The 18,116-nt window shown below is 38.5% G+C and overlaps 1 protein-coding gene across 3 annotated transcripts; it reads left to right on the forward strand.

The window, feature by feature from the left end:
- The first annotated feature begins 985 nt into the window (after positions 1–985).
- LOC145166482 (putative protein phosphatase 2C 15) lies at positions 986–4,804 on the forward strand. Of its 3 annotated transcripts, XM_079085467.1 has the most exons (10): positions 986–1,284; positions 1,582–1,628; positions 1,734–2,084; positions 2,255–2,426; positions 2,515–2,668; positions 3,146–3,209; positions 3,312–3,419; positions 3,582–3,707; positions 3,836–4,071; positions 4,321–4,804. In XM_079085467.1, exons 3-10 carry the CDS (start codon positions 1,875–1,877, stop codon positions 4,538–4,540), a joined length of 1,290 nt encoding a protein of 429 aa, XP_078941593.1. In that variant the 5' UTR covers positions 986–1,284; positions 1,582–1,628; positions 1,734–1,874; the 3' UTR covers positions 4,541–4,804. The 3 variants fall into 3 exon arrangements, with proteins under 3 accessions (XP_078941593.1, XP_078941594.1, XP_078941592.1); XM_079085468.1 differs by lacking the exons at positions 986–1,284; positions 4,321–4,804 and adding an exon at positions 4,140–4,314 and having other exon boundaries at positions 1,434–1,628; XM_079085466.1 differs by lacking the exon at positions 986–1,284 and having other exon boundaries at positions 1,437–1,628.
- Positions 4,805–18,116: the final 13,312 nt, after the last annotated feature.

Below are 18,116 nucleotides of genomic sequence, written 5' to 3' on the forward strand. Positions count from 1 at the left end.
TAGAATTCATGATCGTATCACCAAACCCACTTGAATTGTGTTTGCGCTTGTGTGATTGTGAGTGCAGTTACTGTAGGCCCAAAAGCCGATATCAAACTGGCTAGTTGGAGTTAGATGACCATCAATTTTATCTTGTTCTCAAAGTATTGAAGAGAGTGATAGTGGTCCATCCAAGAGATATTGCTAAATTTATTGCTTTTAAATCTTGAAATTGACTTCATGTTTATCATTGTTTTTCATTCATATCTGATGATAAATATATAAATGTTTTTATTTATATCTAAAAATATATTATTATTTGAAGTAATTTTTAATTGCATGAATATTTCTATGGGTTAAAGTAATTTGCACGTTTAATCTTTATTTTTTTTCCCTCTAACTCGGAGTATTATTGTTTTTGTTTCGGATTTGGTCCCGGCTCACCTATATTACCCTTAATATATATTTTTTTCTAACTTTTGTTATTTGTTTATTCATTTCATTGCTTATTTATTTTATTGGCACATGATATTAGCATTAGGTCTTATAACTAGGGATTAGGCTAACAAATAATGTGTTAACTCAATATAACACGTATAAAATGAAGACCCGCATTTCGGAACTTGAGATGGTCGCCTAATTTTCCTGGGTCCATGGGCCGGCCCTAAGTCAATGATACAATAATTTAGGATAAAAATAAATATATACAACAATATCTACAACAAGATCCATATCTTTTTATCAAAAATAACATTCCAAGCTTATATGAGCAAAATTTGATAAATTACTATATAACAAGTAGAAATATAATTTTATAAATCAAAATCAAATCTACATTATTTTATTAAAACATACAATTCATTATATAGGCATTAATAAAAAAGTGAAAAACACCCATGCAAAAGGCACCAGAGTGAAAATGAACCTTTTGTCCGTGTGTTTGTGAGCTCCTCAATAAATATTTCAGAAATTGATGCTACGCGTGTCACGCATTTTCGATTCGTCTCATCTTCACGTTCACATCAAACCCTGAAAAACAAAACCAATCACCATTGATGCAAGATTCCTTCCTCACAAGTCACAACACTACAAAGCTGTAAATAAAAAAATTGAAAACCCATCAAAACCCCCATTGTTTTTTTCTTGTAACTGTTCACCCAAACCAGTTAAAATCAAGAATCTTATCAATCTGCCCTTTTTGATTATTGATTCTTTGGTGGGTTATTTTGCAAGAATCACTTTCAAGAAAGTCCGTTCATAAAAAAGTCTCCCTTTTGGATCTCGGTAGAAAGAATCCTTTTCGATGTAAGTTCCCCTTTCTTTAATTTTTTATGTTTCCCTGTAAATAAATGCCCATTACTTAATTCACTGAAATATCTTTGTCTCCACTCTGCAAGATGTGGATGTTTTATTTGACCTCTGTTTGTGTGTGTTTTTAATTAATTCTTTTACTTCATTTATATATGCAGACAATGCATACACTCTCTTGTGCTTCTCTCTCTATAATTATAGTTCTTAAATGATTAGGAGAAATGAAATTGATTACAAGTTAAAAGCTGATGATTTCATAGTTCTTGTTCTTGTTCTTGTTATATTTCCTAGGACGATTGTCGGATCTGAATTGTCGATTCACAACCGAATTCTCATGGGTGAGTTCAAGATCTATTACTATTTCTTTAAAATGCCACCATTTCGATTCCATTTTCTTCTCAGATGTTTCTGCATGTGGGCTTGATCCTGTCTCCGTTTTACAGATTGAACATACAAAAACCCTAATTTCCGAGTCCTCTGTCGTTCAAAACCGCATTTCGGGAGTGATGATTCAAAATTAAAATCCCGGAACTGTTCTAATTTAGATTTAGAAAAAAGGGTTTGTGGAATTGAGTAACGTAAAGATGGGATCGAGAGAAGAGAGGCATCAACATCATGATCTTGTCCCATTAGCTGCATTGATTAGTAGAGAGATGAGAAGTGAGAAAATGGAGAAACCAACTGTTCGATATGGATATGCAGCTCAATCAAGAAAAGGAGAAGATTACTTCATGATGAAAACCGATTGCCAAAGAAATTCTGGTCATCAATCATCAAGCTTTTCAGTTTTCGCTGTATGTAATTCTTGATTTTTCATCTTATACAAAATATACATAGCTCATTAATCTTTATCGAGTATTTCGTATATACCCACAAAACTTTTCTTCTAGCAACCTTCAACATGGCCCACCCAAATCTGGAATTAAAACTCTAATGAAAAAGTTTCTAATTTTTTATTTTATAGATATTCGATGGTCATAACGGGAATGCTGCAGCAGTTTATTCAAGGGATAATCTTTTAAATCACATCTTGAGTGCGATTCCTCGTGGTCTTGGACGTGAAGAGTGGCTTCAAGCATTACCTCGGGCATTGGTTGCAGGTTTTGTCAAGACCGATAAGGAGTTCCAAAGAAAAGGCATGCCGAATTGACGATATTACCCTTTCCCCATTCCTTATAACTAGTAGCTTCGTTATTTTATAAACTCATGGTTGACTTATTGTAGGTCAAACTTCGGGGACTACTGCTACTTTTGTAATTGTTGATAGATGGACTGTAACAGTTGCTTCGGTTGGAGATTCCCGTTGCATTCTTGATACACAAGGTGGTGCTGTGTCTGTTTTGACTGTTGATCATAGACTTGAAGAGAACGAAGAGGAGTGAGTAAAACTTATGAAAGTTGACTTTTTTAGTCCTCCTACTTTCCGTTATGTTGCAAACTAATCATTGTTCTTATGAAATGGCCAAAAGCATAGTTTATTTTGGAAGATATGCAAGAAGAAATGACAATGCACTTTCTTTTAGTTGTGTATTATAGCATCCTACTTTCATTTTTTTCTATTATAACATTATACTTTTATATTCTTTCTTATTAGGGCATTTCATTTTGAAAATTCTCCAATTATATCATTGTATTTACAAATTTTTTTTTTGTCTATTTGGACATTATACTCTGAAACTTTACACAATTGTTGTAGTGAAAACTGCTTGACATTGCTATATTTTGATAGATTTTTATTTGGAAAATGTTGTGATAGGAAGAAATGAAAGTAGTACGCTACAATAAACGAATTAATGAAAGTTTTTCCTTGTGTTGATAGAGGAAATATGTTGATTTTGATTTGGTGTTATTTCAGAAGGGAGCGTGTAACGGCTAGTGGTGGAGAAGTAGGGCGGCTGAGTATTCTTGGTGGGGCCGAGGTAAGGTCTTTTAGACTTTTTACTAAATCAAAAAAGACAAAGTTCATCATATTTTCAAAAATTAGCTTCATTCCATGATCTTTTTGTTTGTGATTTTAACAGATTGGTCCCCTTCGTTGTTGGCCAGGAGGGTTATGTCTTTCAAGATCAATCGGAGACATGGATGTTGGAGAATTTATTGTTCCAATACCATACGTAAAGCAAGTGAAGGTATCTGTATATAGACCATTTACTTTTGGTCTCCGTTCTGTAGGTCCCGTTTTTTCATGGGACCCACAGATACTTTTTCGTGTCTTCTGACACCATGAAATCTTTGTATGTAATAGTTATCTCATTATTTCTAAATCTAAATCCTTTTTTTAAATTTAAAAGTTGTCAAATGCTGGTGGACGGCTTATAATCGCTTCTGATGGAATCTGGGACGCCGTGTCATCTGAGATGGCTGCAAAATCTTGTCGTGGTTTGCCTGCTGAACTTGCTTCTAGGCAAGTAGTCAAGGTAATTTCTCTAGAAAACTTAAGAATAAATACACTTTGACTTTTCAGGTCCTTTGACCTTTTGGAAGTCAAAGTTAACTGATTCAAGTATGACTAATCTTCTTATTGCTTGTATGGATGGTTGTTCAGGAAGCATTGAGAACAAGGGGATTAAGAGATGATACAACCTGTATAGTTGTGGACATAATTCCGCCTGACACCGCAATGCCGCCACCATCTCCACCACGTAAAAAGCACAGCAAACTCCGATCTTTCTTCTTCAGAACAAAGTCCCATGGTTCCACTAGTAAACTATCCAAAAAACTATCTGCTGTAGGCATCGTTGAGGAACTTTTTGAAGAAGGTTCAGCCATGCTTGCAGAAAGGTTAGTTTGGTCATATAATTCTTATAACTTGTAAAAATGGTCAACAGTTCGAGTCTCAATGGTTGCAGTGTGGGAGTTTCAATTCCAATGTGGATTTGTCTCCTTGTTGGCACTGGGCTCTTATGACACTTTTGACAGACACCTAGCAGACTGTTGTGTACCTGATTCTGATTCAGACACAGACAGATAAGATTTTGTGGGTCAGCTCAGCTCAGAGGTTGCCAGAAGAATAACTCTTTAGTAATGTAGGTTGGGGAACGAGGAGACTAATGGTTCATCAACAACGGGTCTTTTCATGTGTGCGGTTTGTCAGGTTGACTTAGGGGCAAGTGAAGGGATATCGGTTCATGCTGGTTCTATCTTTTCAACAAGCTCAAAGCCATGGCAAGGTCCATTTCTTTGTGCTGATTGTCGTAATAAGAAAGATGCCATGGAGGGAAAGCGACCTAGTGGAGTTAAAGTTACTTAGCTGATTTATTTGAGGTAGATGATTGATTTGAATCTAAAGGTGGTGTGACACCATGATGTATATGTGGTAATTGGTAATAATGTTTTAATGAGTTGTGTTGTGTATGATGGAAATGTAGGATTGAAGAGTGTTTATTGTTTGGTAAGATGTTGATAGAAATTTAACAAATTTTGTAGGGGGTTGAGTTAACAATAAGCGAGTTAGGAACATTGATTGTTTTGGGTGTCTTTGTTTATGGTATTAAGAACGATTTGTTTGTGATTATGACATTCTTTATAAATCATAATTCCAACCATGATAAAAAAAAACGTGAAACCAATTGCGTTTAGCAGAAAAATGAAAAATAAGCCATTAGGTTGGTATATGTGATTGATTGATTCAATATTGAGATGTAAACCATGGGTTCACAAGTAAACTAACGTAACACTTTAAAGACTAAAATCAACAACACATTTTAAAGACTAAAATCAACAACGACGACCAAGACTCGTATCGCAATAATTCCTACCTCGATTCAATGTTCTAAAAGTAGACGGATAGTCAAGCCTCATCTTCAACCACATAAATCTCCATCATTGCGTCCACTCATATCTCCTGGGTTGATGTCCATCTAGACTTTTCAGTTTGAGCAATGGCATAAATCTTTTGAACGTAAAATCTATATTCTTGTTAAAAAATTATCATATAATTCAAAATCATATAAGAGAATTTGAATCTGAATTACTATCTCTAACTTAACATTTCCTTTGTGAGTAGTTAGAAGACATGACAACATTTCATGTGTGGCGGGTTAAAAATAAACACAGTCAAACCAGGAATAAACGACTATATAATATGTAGAAAATATAATAATCTAACGATGAACACCTAGAGAGCACAAACCATTTCCATTAAAGGGTTGTTTTTTAAAACAAAAGATTTATAAAAATATAATTAAATTGTCATAAAAATTTGAACTATAGTCTATACCAATTGAAAGTAAACCTTGGAGGTGTTGTGTGTGGGGCCGTTTACCCCAACTACGACCCTTTAGTGAAACAATAATGTGTGTGGGGCCGTTTACCTCAATTACGACCCATTAGAGAAACAATAAGGTGACATTTGGTTTTGTAGTTTTCTCTGTTGGAGTTAAAATCTGTTAAAATTATAATCTAGTTATATATATTCTGTTTGGTTGTAGAAATTGAAATTAGAATCTAATTCCACATTTTGTAAATGAAATTGGAATAATATAAATTGATAAAATTGACTTTCTTATTACTTATTCTTTGTTTAATTTTACTTTGGTTTATATTTTATATGTAAAGATATATTATATAAATTATAAAAATCATAAATGATGGTTGTGGCAGTAGCGGTGGATGGTGGTGACAGCAGCGGTGGTTGTGACGGTGGTGGTCGGTGGCGACGACGGTGGTGGTGGTGGAAGTGATGGATAGTAGTGGTGACATGATGGAGGTGGCAGCGACGACGATGGTGGTGAAGGTGGCGATGGTGGTGTGGATGATGGTGACGGTAGTGGTGATGGGGTTGGAAGTGGTGACGTCAATGGGGTGGATGGTGGTGGTGGTGGCGGTGATGACAAATGTTGGCTGATGGTGGACTTTCCTTTTTTTTTTAATGGAAAGTTCATCTCATTTATGAATCCAATTCCTTAGCAAATCTTGAACCAAACATGAGAATCTAGTCGAATTGGATTCAAATTTTCTCTAATTTTCAAGGGTTCAAGCGAACCAAACACCACCTTAGCCTTTATAATAGACTTGAAACCTTGTACAAAGATGTCTTAGTACAATATGACCAAACTTATGTACGTGTTAAAGGTGTTAATTCATATCAAGATGATGTTAGCACAAGTAGGAATGAAAGTGAAACAACATCATCAACAAATATGCCGAAGTAATTCAATAGTCCCATAAATTGACAAAATTCAAACGATGTATGCGAGGTAGATTAACAAAACTCGTAGCTTTTCCATTACGTATGATGTTTTCGACCATCCAAATTGTTTAGCGGCTCAAAACGATGTTTTTCGGAAACTTTTTTTTGAACGGATGGTTAGTTGTTAGATGTTAGATTCACTAAGTTAGTTAATTCACATATGACCAAGTTTTAACCCGAGACCTTCGATCTAAGAGGCTTCCACGTCTACCAAAGTGGGCTAGTCCTACATTGACAAATCTTATTTTAATGTTTGATTTAGATAGTTAATTAGAAATCTTATCCTAATTGATTTATGAGGATTAAGGAAGGAATGTTATCTTCTTCTCCTGTAAGTATATTTGTTTTCCTTTCCTTTTTAGACAATTTTTTTTTGTTTATTAAATATTAATAAGGAGCCCATTTGGAGTCATCTTTTCTATTCTTTTTATTCCTATTGGTTGTAGATTCATCTAATCTAATCGTTTGGGGCATCACTAATCAGCTCCAAATGGGTTTATCGTACCAAATTTCAATCGGATGGCTCAAATGAACACAACAAAGCACACTTAGTTGCTCAAGGTTTCACTCAAATCCCAGGTCTTGACTACTCTCATACGTTCAGCCCAGTAGTGAAAGCCTCAACTGTTCGCATTGTTCTTTTCTTAGCAATCCTTCATCAATGGAGTCTTCACCAACTGTGTCAAAAATGCATTTCTACATGGGAAATTAAACGAAGTTGTGTACATGGAACAACCCCCTGAATTTATTGATTCTCAATTTCCAAATCATGTGTGAAAATTATCTAAAGCCTTATATGAACTCAAGCAAGCTCCAAGAGCTTGGTTTCAACGCTTGAGCTCCTTTTTACTTGCATATGGATTCTTCTGCAGTCGCGCAGAAACATCTCTTTTTGTGTTTGCTCAAGATTACAACATCATGTAGTTACTTGTCTATGTTGATGACTTGATTCTAACAGGAAACAATGAATCCATTCTTACTTCTATAACTACACGTCTTCATTAGGAGTTTGCCATTAAAGACCTAGGCACATTAAGCTATTTTCTTGGTTTGGAAGTCATCTACACTGATGATGGTTTGTTTCTTAGTCAAGCCAAATATGCCAAAGATATCCTCACTAGAGATGGCTTGCTGGATTCTAAGCCCGTTCACACTCCTTTAGCCACTATTGATACTTTCATATCTCACGGTTCTCCTTTCTCCGACCCCACTCTATATCAGTCCTTAGTATGTACGCTCCAATATCTGACCATTACAAGACCGTACTTGTCCTATGTCGTCAATCAAGCTAGTCAATCCCTCCAAGCGCCTACCACTGATCATTTTCAACGGGTCAAGCGGATTTTGCGTTATGTTAAAGGGTACTCTAGCCATTGGTCTAACCTTTAGACAGCCCCAATCCAATTCCATTATTGGCTATTCTGATGCAGATTGGGCTAGATGCATTGAAACTCGACATTCTACATATAGGTATTTAATTTTATTAGGTGGTAATCTAGTCTCTTGGAGTGCAAAGAAACAACCAACCGTATCCCGCTCGAGTTGTGAATCTGAATATAGAGCCATGGCCAACACGACTGCAGAAATTGTCTGGATCACTCATTTGCTACAAGAGCTTCATGCACTACCACCCGATCGACCTACTCTTCTTTGTGACAGTAAAAATGCATTATTTATGACTCAAAATCCCGTCTCTCACAAACGCGCTAAGCACAGTTCTCTTGATTATCATTTCGTTTGAGAACTCGTAGCCTCTGGAAAAGCTTTACACCAAGTTCGTTTCAACCAAGCTTCAGGTGGCTGACATATTTACAAGAGTCTTCCACATCCACAGTTTGATTTTTTTCAATCCATGCTTCGTCTTGGTCCACCACCCATTCACTTGAGGGGGGATATTAGATAATGTTTGTATTTAGTTTACATATATTGTTGTATTTATTATTGTAAACTATATCTCCTCTTTTAAGGAGATCAGTTGTAATCCTTGATTATATATACAATACCTCATACTCAATTAGAGGTGTGGTTTTATTCATAATTGTTATAATCACACACTTTTCTATTCTTTGTATTCATATTGGCGGTAGATTCATCCAATCTAATCGTCTGGGGCATCACAAACTTACTATTTTGCACCTATTAGGCTATACAGAATGTAAAGACATTCCTACGCATATGATGACGTGTCTACAAAAGTCACACGTGACTTTATTTGAAATACCACCCCATGCATATTGATTATTAGGCCTCGTGAGTGCTACTACGCTGTAATACAATGGAGAGAGAAATTAAAAAAAAATGGCCACATGTCCGCTTGGCAGTTTTTCAAAGAAAAATTAAATAAATAAAAACCTACCCTCTTTTCTCTATAAATACTACTTATACTATTTAAATCATACACCACAAAACACTCATTCTATCTCCCTATACTAAATTTATCCGTTCACCGAATATCAAAAAATGATGAACAATTCGTCATCTTCATCCGATGACGATGCTATGTATTTTCTCTCATTGATGGAATCGGCCTTTGCGTTGACGGGTCAAGAATGCGAAAGTTCAAACACCATAAAGAGGACTAGAAATTCAATCAACAGGAATCATGAAGCTGCACATACACTTTTGGTACGTGATTACTTTGTCGATGATTGTCTATATGACAATGCTCAATTTAAATGTCGTTTTCATATTAGTAAACATTTATTCAAGCGTATACCAAATGATTTAGAAGCTAATTAGGAATAATTTCAATGGAGATACAATGCTAGAGGTAAAGTGGGTTTTAGTCCTATTCAAAAGTGTACTGAGGCAATTAAGATTTTGACATACGGCAACAACACCGATGCACAAGATGAGCATTTGAAAATGTCTGAAAGAACCATTCGAGAATGTGTATATAACTTTTATGAGTGTCTTATAGACATATATTGTGAAATATATTTGTGGAAGCCTACGAGAAGTGATGTTGAACAATTGTACATTGCATATGAAAGTAAACATGGTTTTCGAGGAATGCTCGGTACCATTGATTGTACACATTTGGAATGGGAAAATTGTTTGAATGCTTGGCGAGGTCAATTCACAAGGGGTGATCATGGAGTGTCGACTATAATGCTAGAAGCATTAGTGTCAAACGATATATGATTTTGGCATGACAGGGTCAAATTCTGACCTGAATGTACTAGGTGTGTCGTCGATATTCAATGTCATTCTGTAGGGTAAAGCACCTGATTTTCCATATGTTGTGAACGAAATTGAATACAAGTTTGGGTATTAAGTTGGAGATGGGATATATCCGGAGTATGGTACTTTTGTCAAATCATACACATATCCACAAGATAAAAAAAGAAATCTGTTGTAACGTCCTAAAAATAATGACATAAAATTTTCGTTTTTAAATAAAAAAATCGTTAATACATATAATTTCCATAAAACCATAGTAATCAAGATTTAGAAAAACATCATTAAATTAGAGTGAATCACAAAATGCGGAAACATGTGGTGTGTGCCCTGCAACCAACCCGAGCTCTTCCATTTGAAAACCGAAGTACCTGAAACATAAACTGAAAACCGTAAGCACAAAGCTTAGTGAGTTCCCCAAGATACCACATACCATACACAACTTATCAGATAAAGGGCCCCGCCCACTAATATACGCGCCCCACCCACACTCGCATAACAGGCCCCGCCCACTGAGATACGGGCCCCGCCCTCACTTTCATAACGGGCCCCGCCCACTAAACATATAAACATATAATCATATAACATTCAAACACATACGAAAATCACAAAGATAGTTGCATACTGCACAATCATCGGGCCCCGCCCACATACAAATCATATGTGCATAACCTGATACTAGCATACAAAATAACCATCGGGCCCCGCCCTGTAAACATACAAACACATACACATGCAAGAGTCATGCAGACATCTGGAACTCTACATAGCAAAACCATGGGCCGACATTGGTGCCTTTGACCCGCTAAACATAGTGAGGAAACTCACTTCGCACTGCTGAATCTTGCGGATAAATCTCTGGCTGTTGGCTGACCAATCCCTGAACTATCCAAAATCAAAACAACACCCAATCAACAATTGGAATAGATTTTATATCCTTCAATCCATACTTAGGGTAAAAAGACTACCCCTTATCTAGCTTGGATCAAGACTGAGGCCCAAACATACAATCTAAAAGGCCTAAACATGGCCCACAATATCCCATTGTCAACCCTGATCAAACTTCTGGTCAAAGTTAAAGTCAACAGTCCATGTTGACCAAACACGCCGTGTTGGCTTGCAAACATGACGTGTTTCACCATCATCAAAATGATAGGGAAAACCCCAGCCAACATGTCGTGTTGGCTTGCAAACACATCGTGTTTGCCCGAGTTTCCATAACTTAATACATTAAGTTGTTTTCTCCAATGCCCAGAGCTCCAAAGCTCAGATCTAACCCATAATGTGGTCCAGAAGGATAAAGTTTCCAACTTTATACATTGGGACTACCCAAAAGGCTCAAAACTCAATCTATAAAACTTTATAATGCAAGGGCTTAACCAATAATCACTTAATCCATAAAGACATAGCCCCAAAACATAGATCTGACTTCCTTGAGCTAGAAACCACGTAAAGTTGCCAAATTTACGTTCATGCATGTCTAAATGAAGCTCTTAAGCTTAAAAGGGACTTAATAATTGACTTAATGCATGCATGACACCAAAAATCTCATAAAGCTTGCACCTTTATGCTCAAAGAGCCCAAAACAAACTCAGATCTGGAATAACAAGCCCTTAAACGACTTCACCCTCTCATCAACCCAAAAAGGGACCAAAAGCACAACAAAACACAAAATGAAGAGATCTAAAAATCTATGAGTCAAGGTTCAAACTTGATACCTTAGAATGCTTGCACAAAAGAAGATGATTCTGGATCCAAAGCCAATCCACCAAGCAAGACAACTTCAAGATCTCCTTTTCCTTCACAAGGACCAAAAATGAGCACCAAAAGCTTCTCACTAGCTCAAGAACACCACCAAAGGATTTAAAGATCGATTTTAGGGTTTTAGTGGCAATGAAGGCTGGTAAGGAGACCAGCCCTTGGGGCTTAAAGAGATTATATAGGGTGAAACATCCGAAAAATTAGGGTTTCCTTACCAGTATCCAACACGCAGTGTTGACTTTAATGAGAACCGCGCTTTTCCTTAACTAGACACGCCGTGTTGGTTCCTCCGACACGCCATGTCCGGTCCTCAAAATGGGATTCATTCCTTACAATTTCTCCTCAAGATTCTGGGTGTTACAACTCTCCCCCCACTTGAATTAGAATTCATCCCCGAAATCATTCCTTACCATCCCAGGCACCCAGACAGCCTGAGGAATGTAACCACATCCCTGAACACACACTGCCTTCCCAAGGCTACCGAACCTAACCATAGCAGAACTCTCCAAACCTGAAGAAGACAAATCCATTATCCCATGCTGAAAAACCAACCCTACCTTACCTGAACCCTGAAACCTTGAATTCTCGAATTCGTCTGACTCCCTGATAGACCACCCATACTGAATCACTACCATACCGAAACCTTATTGAATTCCAGACCCACAAAACGCTCCCAATCCTTGATTATCTTGATGCTTCCATTGGGAACAAAATCACTGGTCATTTACTGATGTAGAACACTTATACTTGACAGAAGGCTCAGATAATCCTTCGAGTAGGAGACGCATTCCTGCAACGGTTAGACTCAGACGAGAGCTGCGCAACATGGTCAAATCACTTACTCTGAGATTATTTAATCCAAAATGCAAGTGACCTACACATCCTTCGAATGCTAAACGACTCCACACACAAGTCCCAAATCACTAACACTTCCTTGACTTATCTCGATGCCCCTAGCTGCTTTCCAAACGCAGCCGAGACCTCCGTGGTCCCAACCTGTCTGCCACTAACTGAAACACCGGATTTCCACCCAATTGCTGAGTCAAAAGACACACAGTCGCCCCATGTGACTTCCGAACGAAAGCTTCATCTGGAAATCATTGCCCAAGCTATCTCGCTACTTGTGGCTCCAATGATCATAACATCCCGACAAGCCTGACGCCACCAAAACACAAGAGCCTGATCTGTCCACAAAATTGAAATCATCCCTTAACCCTGAACCCTTCCATTCATATTCCTTAACTCATATCCTACAGAAGAGAAGGCCTTGCACATAAACACCCGCAATTCGCAACGCAAGTTCCCACCAAGATCCATATCGGTACCCAACCTATAACCCAAGATCAAAGGATTTACACTTTCATTTCAACAGAAAATTTCTGGTTCACAACAACTCCTCACTAATCCGGGGTATAAAGATTCCCAAATAATCTTTGAGACTACTCGTCTCGCACATGGTCCAACCACCAGGTTCCCAAGAGTCCAAATAACAAGGCTACCCAGCCTTAAAACCTCTCTGCGTCATACATTGACCACCCACTTAATCCTGCAACTCAAGATCCAATACCTTGACCCAACAGTCTCTAACTGGTACCATCTGCATTGCCATAAACACACGAGCCTCGCCCACGAGTCCCAACCAGACTATACCACGGTGCGGCCTCGCCCACGGGTCCCACCCATCTAGGGCTACACAGGCCCGACTCCACCTCGGACCCCAATGGTCCTCAATCTAAAACAAAGAAATGTACCTCAACAATCCTGTCCGTCGTGCCTAAGGCACGAATTGATCCTCCTCTAAACTCGTGACCACTTCATTGATAGGCTACCTCAACTGATAAATGCTACGATCCCATCGCAGTCTCACAACACTTCTAACCAACCATGGTTACCACCCATGGTTTCACCACACCCAAACCATCTTAACCCCAAATATCCTGAATCAAATCCGCATTCAACCGAAATCAATCAGGTGTTCAAGTCATGCTTCGAACCCCAAGCCTTCATCAAACAAGAACATGCAACGAGGCTCTAACACAACCCTCGACCTGGATCCATCCACAAACCTGCTATGCATAACAAGTAGACGCCGACCAGTTTCTGGAAGTTCCCTGAACTCCCACTTACACAACTTCAGTCCAAATGGCCACTCGGGTCGTCTCTCTTCCTAACAAGGATGCAAAACTTTCCTTAGTTCTGCACCCGATCCAACTCCTGGAAATTCTGATCGATTCTCCCCCACTTGGATTTGACGAAGCCCTTTCACCTCTTAAATCCGATGGATTTCCAAACCATCAACCACCTATAGCATAAACCATCTATGACATGCGTTAATCAATACTAGCGTTCCATTACTAGCCAAACTCTATGATCGTCCAACTTCTGAAGAATACTCCTGAAATATTAACCAGTCTGATAATCCAATTCACCTCCCATGATACCAAACCAATTCCTTGAGTTCTTATGCTGGCGACTAAAAACCATAACCCTTGCCCTGACATTTCCAATGACCAATCAACTCATGCACTGACACCACCATCTTCCTACTACCGCTCCTCTCCTAGCAACGGTAGTGTTGAACCCCAAAAGTTCTTCCATAGACGACTGCCAATCCCACCAGCTCAAAAGAAGAAAAAACTGAACCCTGACCAAGGATCCTCTAAACAATACCCCTGCATTGATCCCGACAAAACTCGGAACAACAACTGAACACACTGAAACCCACTCAACAAGATACAACCCCCTACTGATTCATTGAAGACTTCTGGCATGCAGAATGGTATATCCCGATCCTTGATAATATAATCAACCCAAGATATAACTTACTTAAACCCAAGAAAAATTCCCACGCAATACAAATTCCCGATAGCAACCCGGAAGAAGATAATATACCTACAAAAAGCATCTGAAGGAATCCAGACCTCCTCCTCCTCAGTTACCCCGACCACCCTGAGGACATGGTGCAAAACTCCCCTCCAATACCAAATGACAAGAACTAACAATAGGATCCTCCTTCCTGAAGGATTCTAGAGATCCGCAAGCTTTGGGCTACAAATGAGCCCCCAACTGCCCTGTTACAATCTCGGCCCGAAAGGCCCCGAGATGACCATCAAAGAGATCCAAAATCCCTTCCTTGGCTGAACCCAAGACCACCGAGGTCCATTCCAAAACACCACGAGTAATCTCCGATGAAATGAACTCCCGCGACCGCACATCGATCGGCTCAGTACGTGCTCCTGATCCAGAACCAGAATCTGAACCCCATTCTTGAGTGCTTTACACCATACTGAAACAACATTCAAAAGATCCAAATACACCCAAGGATCCTCATCCTACAGGCTTCCTAGATTCTCCAAGACTCTTCCCTATTTGAGTATGGATCCTATGCTTTCAGTAGTATGGGCCCAATACTACCTTCCACACCTACCCGTACTTTCCTCAAAAATCCTACGGAATCCTCTAAGTCTCCTTCTTAATTCCATATATCAAACACTCCCTACCCAGCATAACAAGACCCACCGAAGCAATCCATAGGCTTTCTAGGTTCCATACCTCACCCTGTCATCAGCTGCTGAAGAACTCCCTATAATTCCAGTTACCCACCTCATGAATATAATCACATGCAACAAAGATTAGGTAATCCTTCAAGTAACAGACTCATCCCTACAACAGTTGGACTCAGACAAGAGTTGTACAATAGGGTCAAATCTATCACTCTGAGATTATTCAACCCTTGCCACATTTGACTTGACATATTCCCTTAGTAACTAACTCACATCACCAAAGAGTTCCATAAAGCACAAAGCAAGCATCATTCGTGCAGCAGCACTCCAATCTAGTGAATAATCACAAGCCTCCAATCCCACATACTACTATCCAAACCAACGTCCCATGCTTCCTAGACTACCAGGCATCACATATCAGGCCAACCTATCATTGACTAATCAGAACTAGCATACCAGTCTACAAGCTCATACAATAGGCATATACGACATCTCTCCTATCATTCTATCATGCAAAAACTGAGAAGATCCTTAGCCCTAACTAGCATGTGATTCACAGATTCATAAATCAAATCATACCAAATAACATGTATGGGTATTTTGGGAGAAACTTACTTAAGCTCGGTTGATTGCATGCACTACACCCAGTCTTATCTTAGAAAACTCTTTTCTTAAAAATACCTTTCTTTTTTAAAACTTTACCAAATCCTCAGTTTGAGTTCAGACACACCCGAGAGTATGTCCGAATCCCTCAAACCAAGGCTCTGATACTAACTTGTAACGTCCCAAAAATAATGACATAAAATTTTTGTTTTTAAATAAATAAATCGTTAATACATATCATTTCCATAAAACCATAGTAATCAAGATTTAGCAAAACATCATCGAATTAGAGTAAATCACAGAATGCGAAAACATGTGGTGTGTGCCCTGCAACCAACCCGAGTTGTTCCATTTGAAAACCGAAGTACCTGAAACATAAACTGAAAATCGTAAGCACAAAGCTTAGTGAGTATCCAAGATACCACATACCATACATAACTTATCACATAACGATCCCCGCCCACTGAGATACGGGCCCCACCCACACTCACATAACGGGCCCCTCCCACTGAGATACGGGCCCCGCCCACACTCGCATAACGGGCCCCACCCACTGAGATACGAGCCTCGCCCACACTCGCATAACGGGCCCCGCCCACTAAACATATAAACATATAATCATATAACATTTAAACACATGCGAAAATCACAAAGATGGTGACATACTGCACAATCATTGTGCCCTGCCCACATACAAATCGTATGTGCATAACCTGATACTAGCATACATAATAACCATCGGGCCCCGCCTTGTAAGCATACAAACACATACACATGTGAAAGTTACACAGAAAATTAGCACTTTACATAGAAGACCATGGGCCGGCAATGATGCCTTCGACACGCTAAACATAGTGAGGAAACTCACCTCGCACTGCTGAATCCTGCGGATAAATCTGTGGCTACTGGCTGACTGATCTCCGAACTATCCAAAATCAAAACAACACCCAATCAACAATTGTAATAGATTATATATCCTTCAATCCATACTTAGGGTAAAAAGACAATTTCACCCCTTATCTAGCGTGGCCCAAGACTAAGGCCCAAACATGGCCCAAAATATCCCATGGTCAACCCTGATCAAACTTCTGGTCAAAGTCAAAGTCTACAGTCCATGTTGACCAAACACGACGTGTTGATTTGCAAACACACCATGTTTCGCCATCATCCAAATAATAGGGAAAACCCCAGCCAACATTTTGTGTTGGCTTGCAAACACACCGTGTTTGCCCGAGTTTCCACAGCTTAATACATTAAGTTGTTTTCTCCAATACCAAGAGCTCCAAAGCTCAGATCTAACCCATAATGTGGTCCAGAAGGATAAAGTTTCCAACTTTATCCATTAGGACTACCCAAAAGGCTCAAAAATCAATCTATAAAGCTTTATAATGCAAGGGCTTAACCAATAAACACTTAATCCATAAAGACATAGCCCCAAAACATAGATCTGACTTCCTTGAGCTGGAAACCACGTAAAGTTTCCAGATTTACGTTCATGCATGTCTAAATGAAGCTCTTAAGCTTAAAAGGGACTTAATAATTGACTTAATGCATGCATGACACCAAAAATCTCATAAACCTTGCACCTTTATGCTCAAGGAGCCCAAAACAAACTCATATCTGGAATAACAAACCCTTAAACTGTTGGATTAGGTGTCTAAGCCCATAAACATAATTGGTATGTACTTGAATTGATAATAGCAATGTCCTTTTGGGTTGCCTTCAAACCTGGCAATTGAATAGGATAACTGTTGGAGAGAGAAGAATGATTTATTAATTTATTACTTGGTTAATAAATTAATTTGAAATCAAGATAAATGATTTATTAATATATTATGGATATAATATATTAATTAGAAATCATATTGTTTAATTAATATTTAATCAGAAATTAATTTGGAATTAATTTTGGGATTAAAGGAGTTAATTGAATCTGCAGGGACTAAAGATGACAATGTTCTAAAGTTGAGCATTGAAGCATTCTAGAACCTCCATTAGAGGTAGGGAACGAAATCTAGAGTGTCCTAGGGTTTCCTTGGGCTCTAAGGTGCCTTGGAAGCCTTTGGGAGGAAGTTAAGGGATTAGGGTTATCTAAGATACACCTGCCTTATCCTAAACCTTCCTTATCACCTATATAAACCCCTATAGGGTTGGATTTCGTCCCATGCACTCCAAGAAAGGATTAGAGCTGAATTTTCACTTCCCTTCTCTCTCTCCATAGTAATCCTTGGTTGCTAGGTTTGTTTGTGAGCCATTAGAGGCGCGACACTTGTGGCGCTTGCTACCAAAGTTCAAGATCTTCAAGGATTTGATTGTTATTACAATATAACAATAAAGGTATGTATCCTAACCCTAATTATATGTTAATTTCGAAAATTACATGTGCCTCCTAGGGTTTCTAGTTTTTATGTTCAATGCTTGTATGTCTAATAGTGAAAACATAGATCCTCAAATTAGGGTTGCATGCACACATATGATTGTTTGCTATGTATAAAACCCAACAGTGGTATCAGAGCTTTTTGGTTGTTGTTTTCAATTAGTTTTGATACAAAAGTATGAATTTGACAAATTAGGGTTTATGGCAAATA

This window comes from Lactuca virosa, chromosome 3, assembly GCF_052849685.1.
Source record: "Lactuca virosa cultivar CGN04683 chromosome 3, Lactuca_virosa_CGN04683_v6, whole genome shotgun sequence".
NCBI classification, from domain to species: domain Eukaryota; kingdom Viridiplantae; phylum Streptophyta; class Magnoliopsida; order Asterales; family Asteraceae; genus Lactuca; species Lactuca virosa.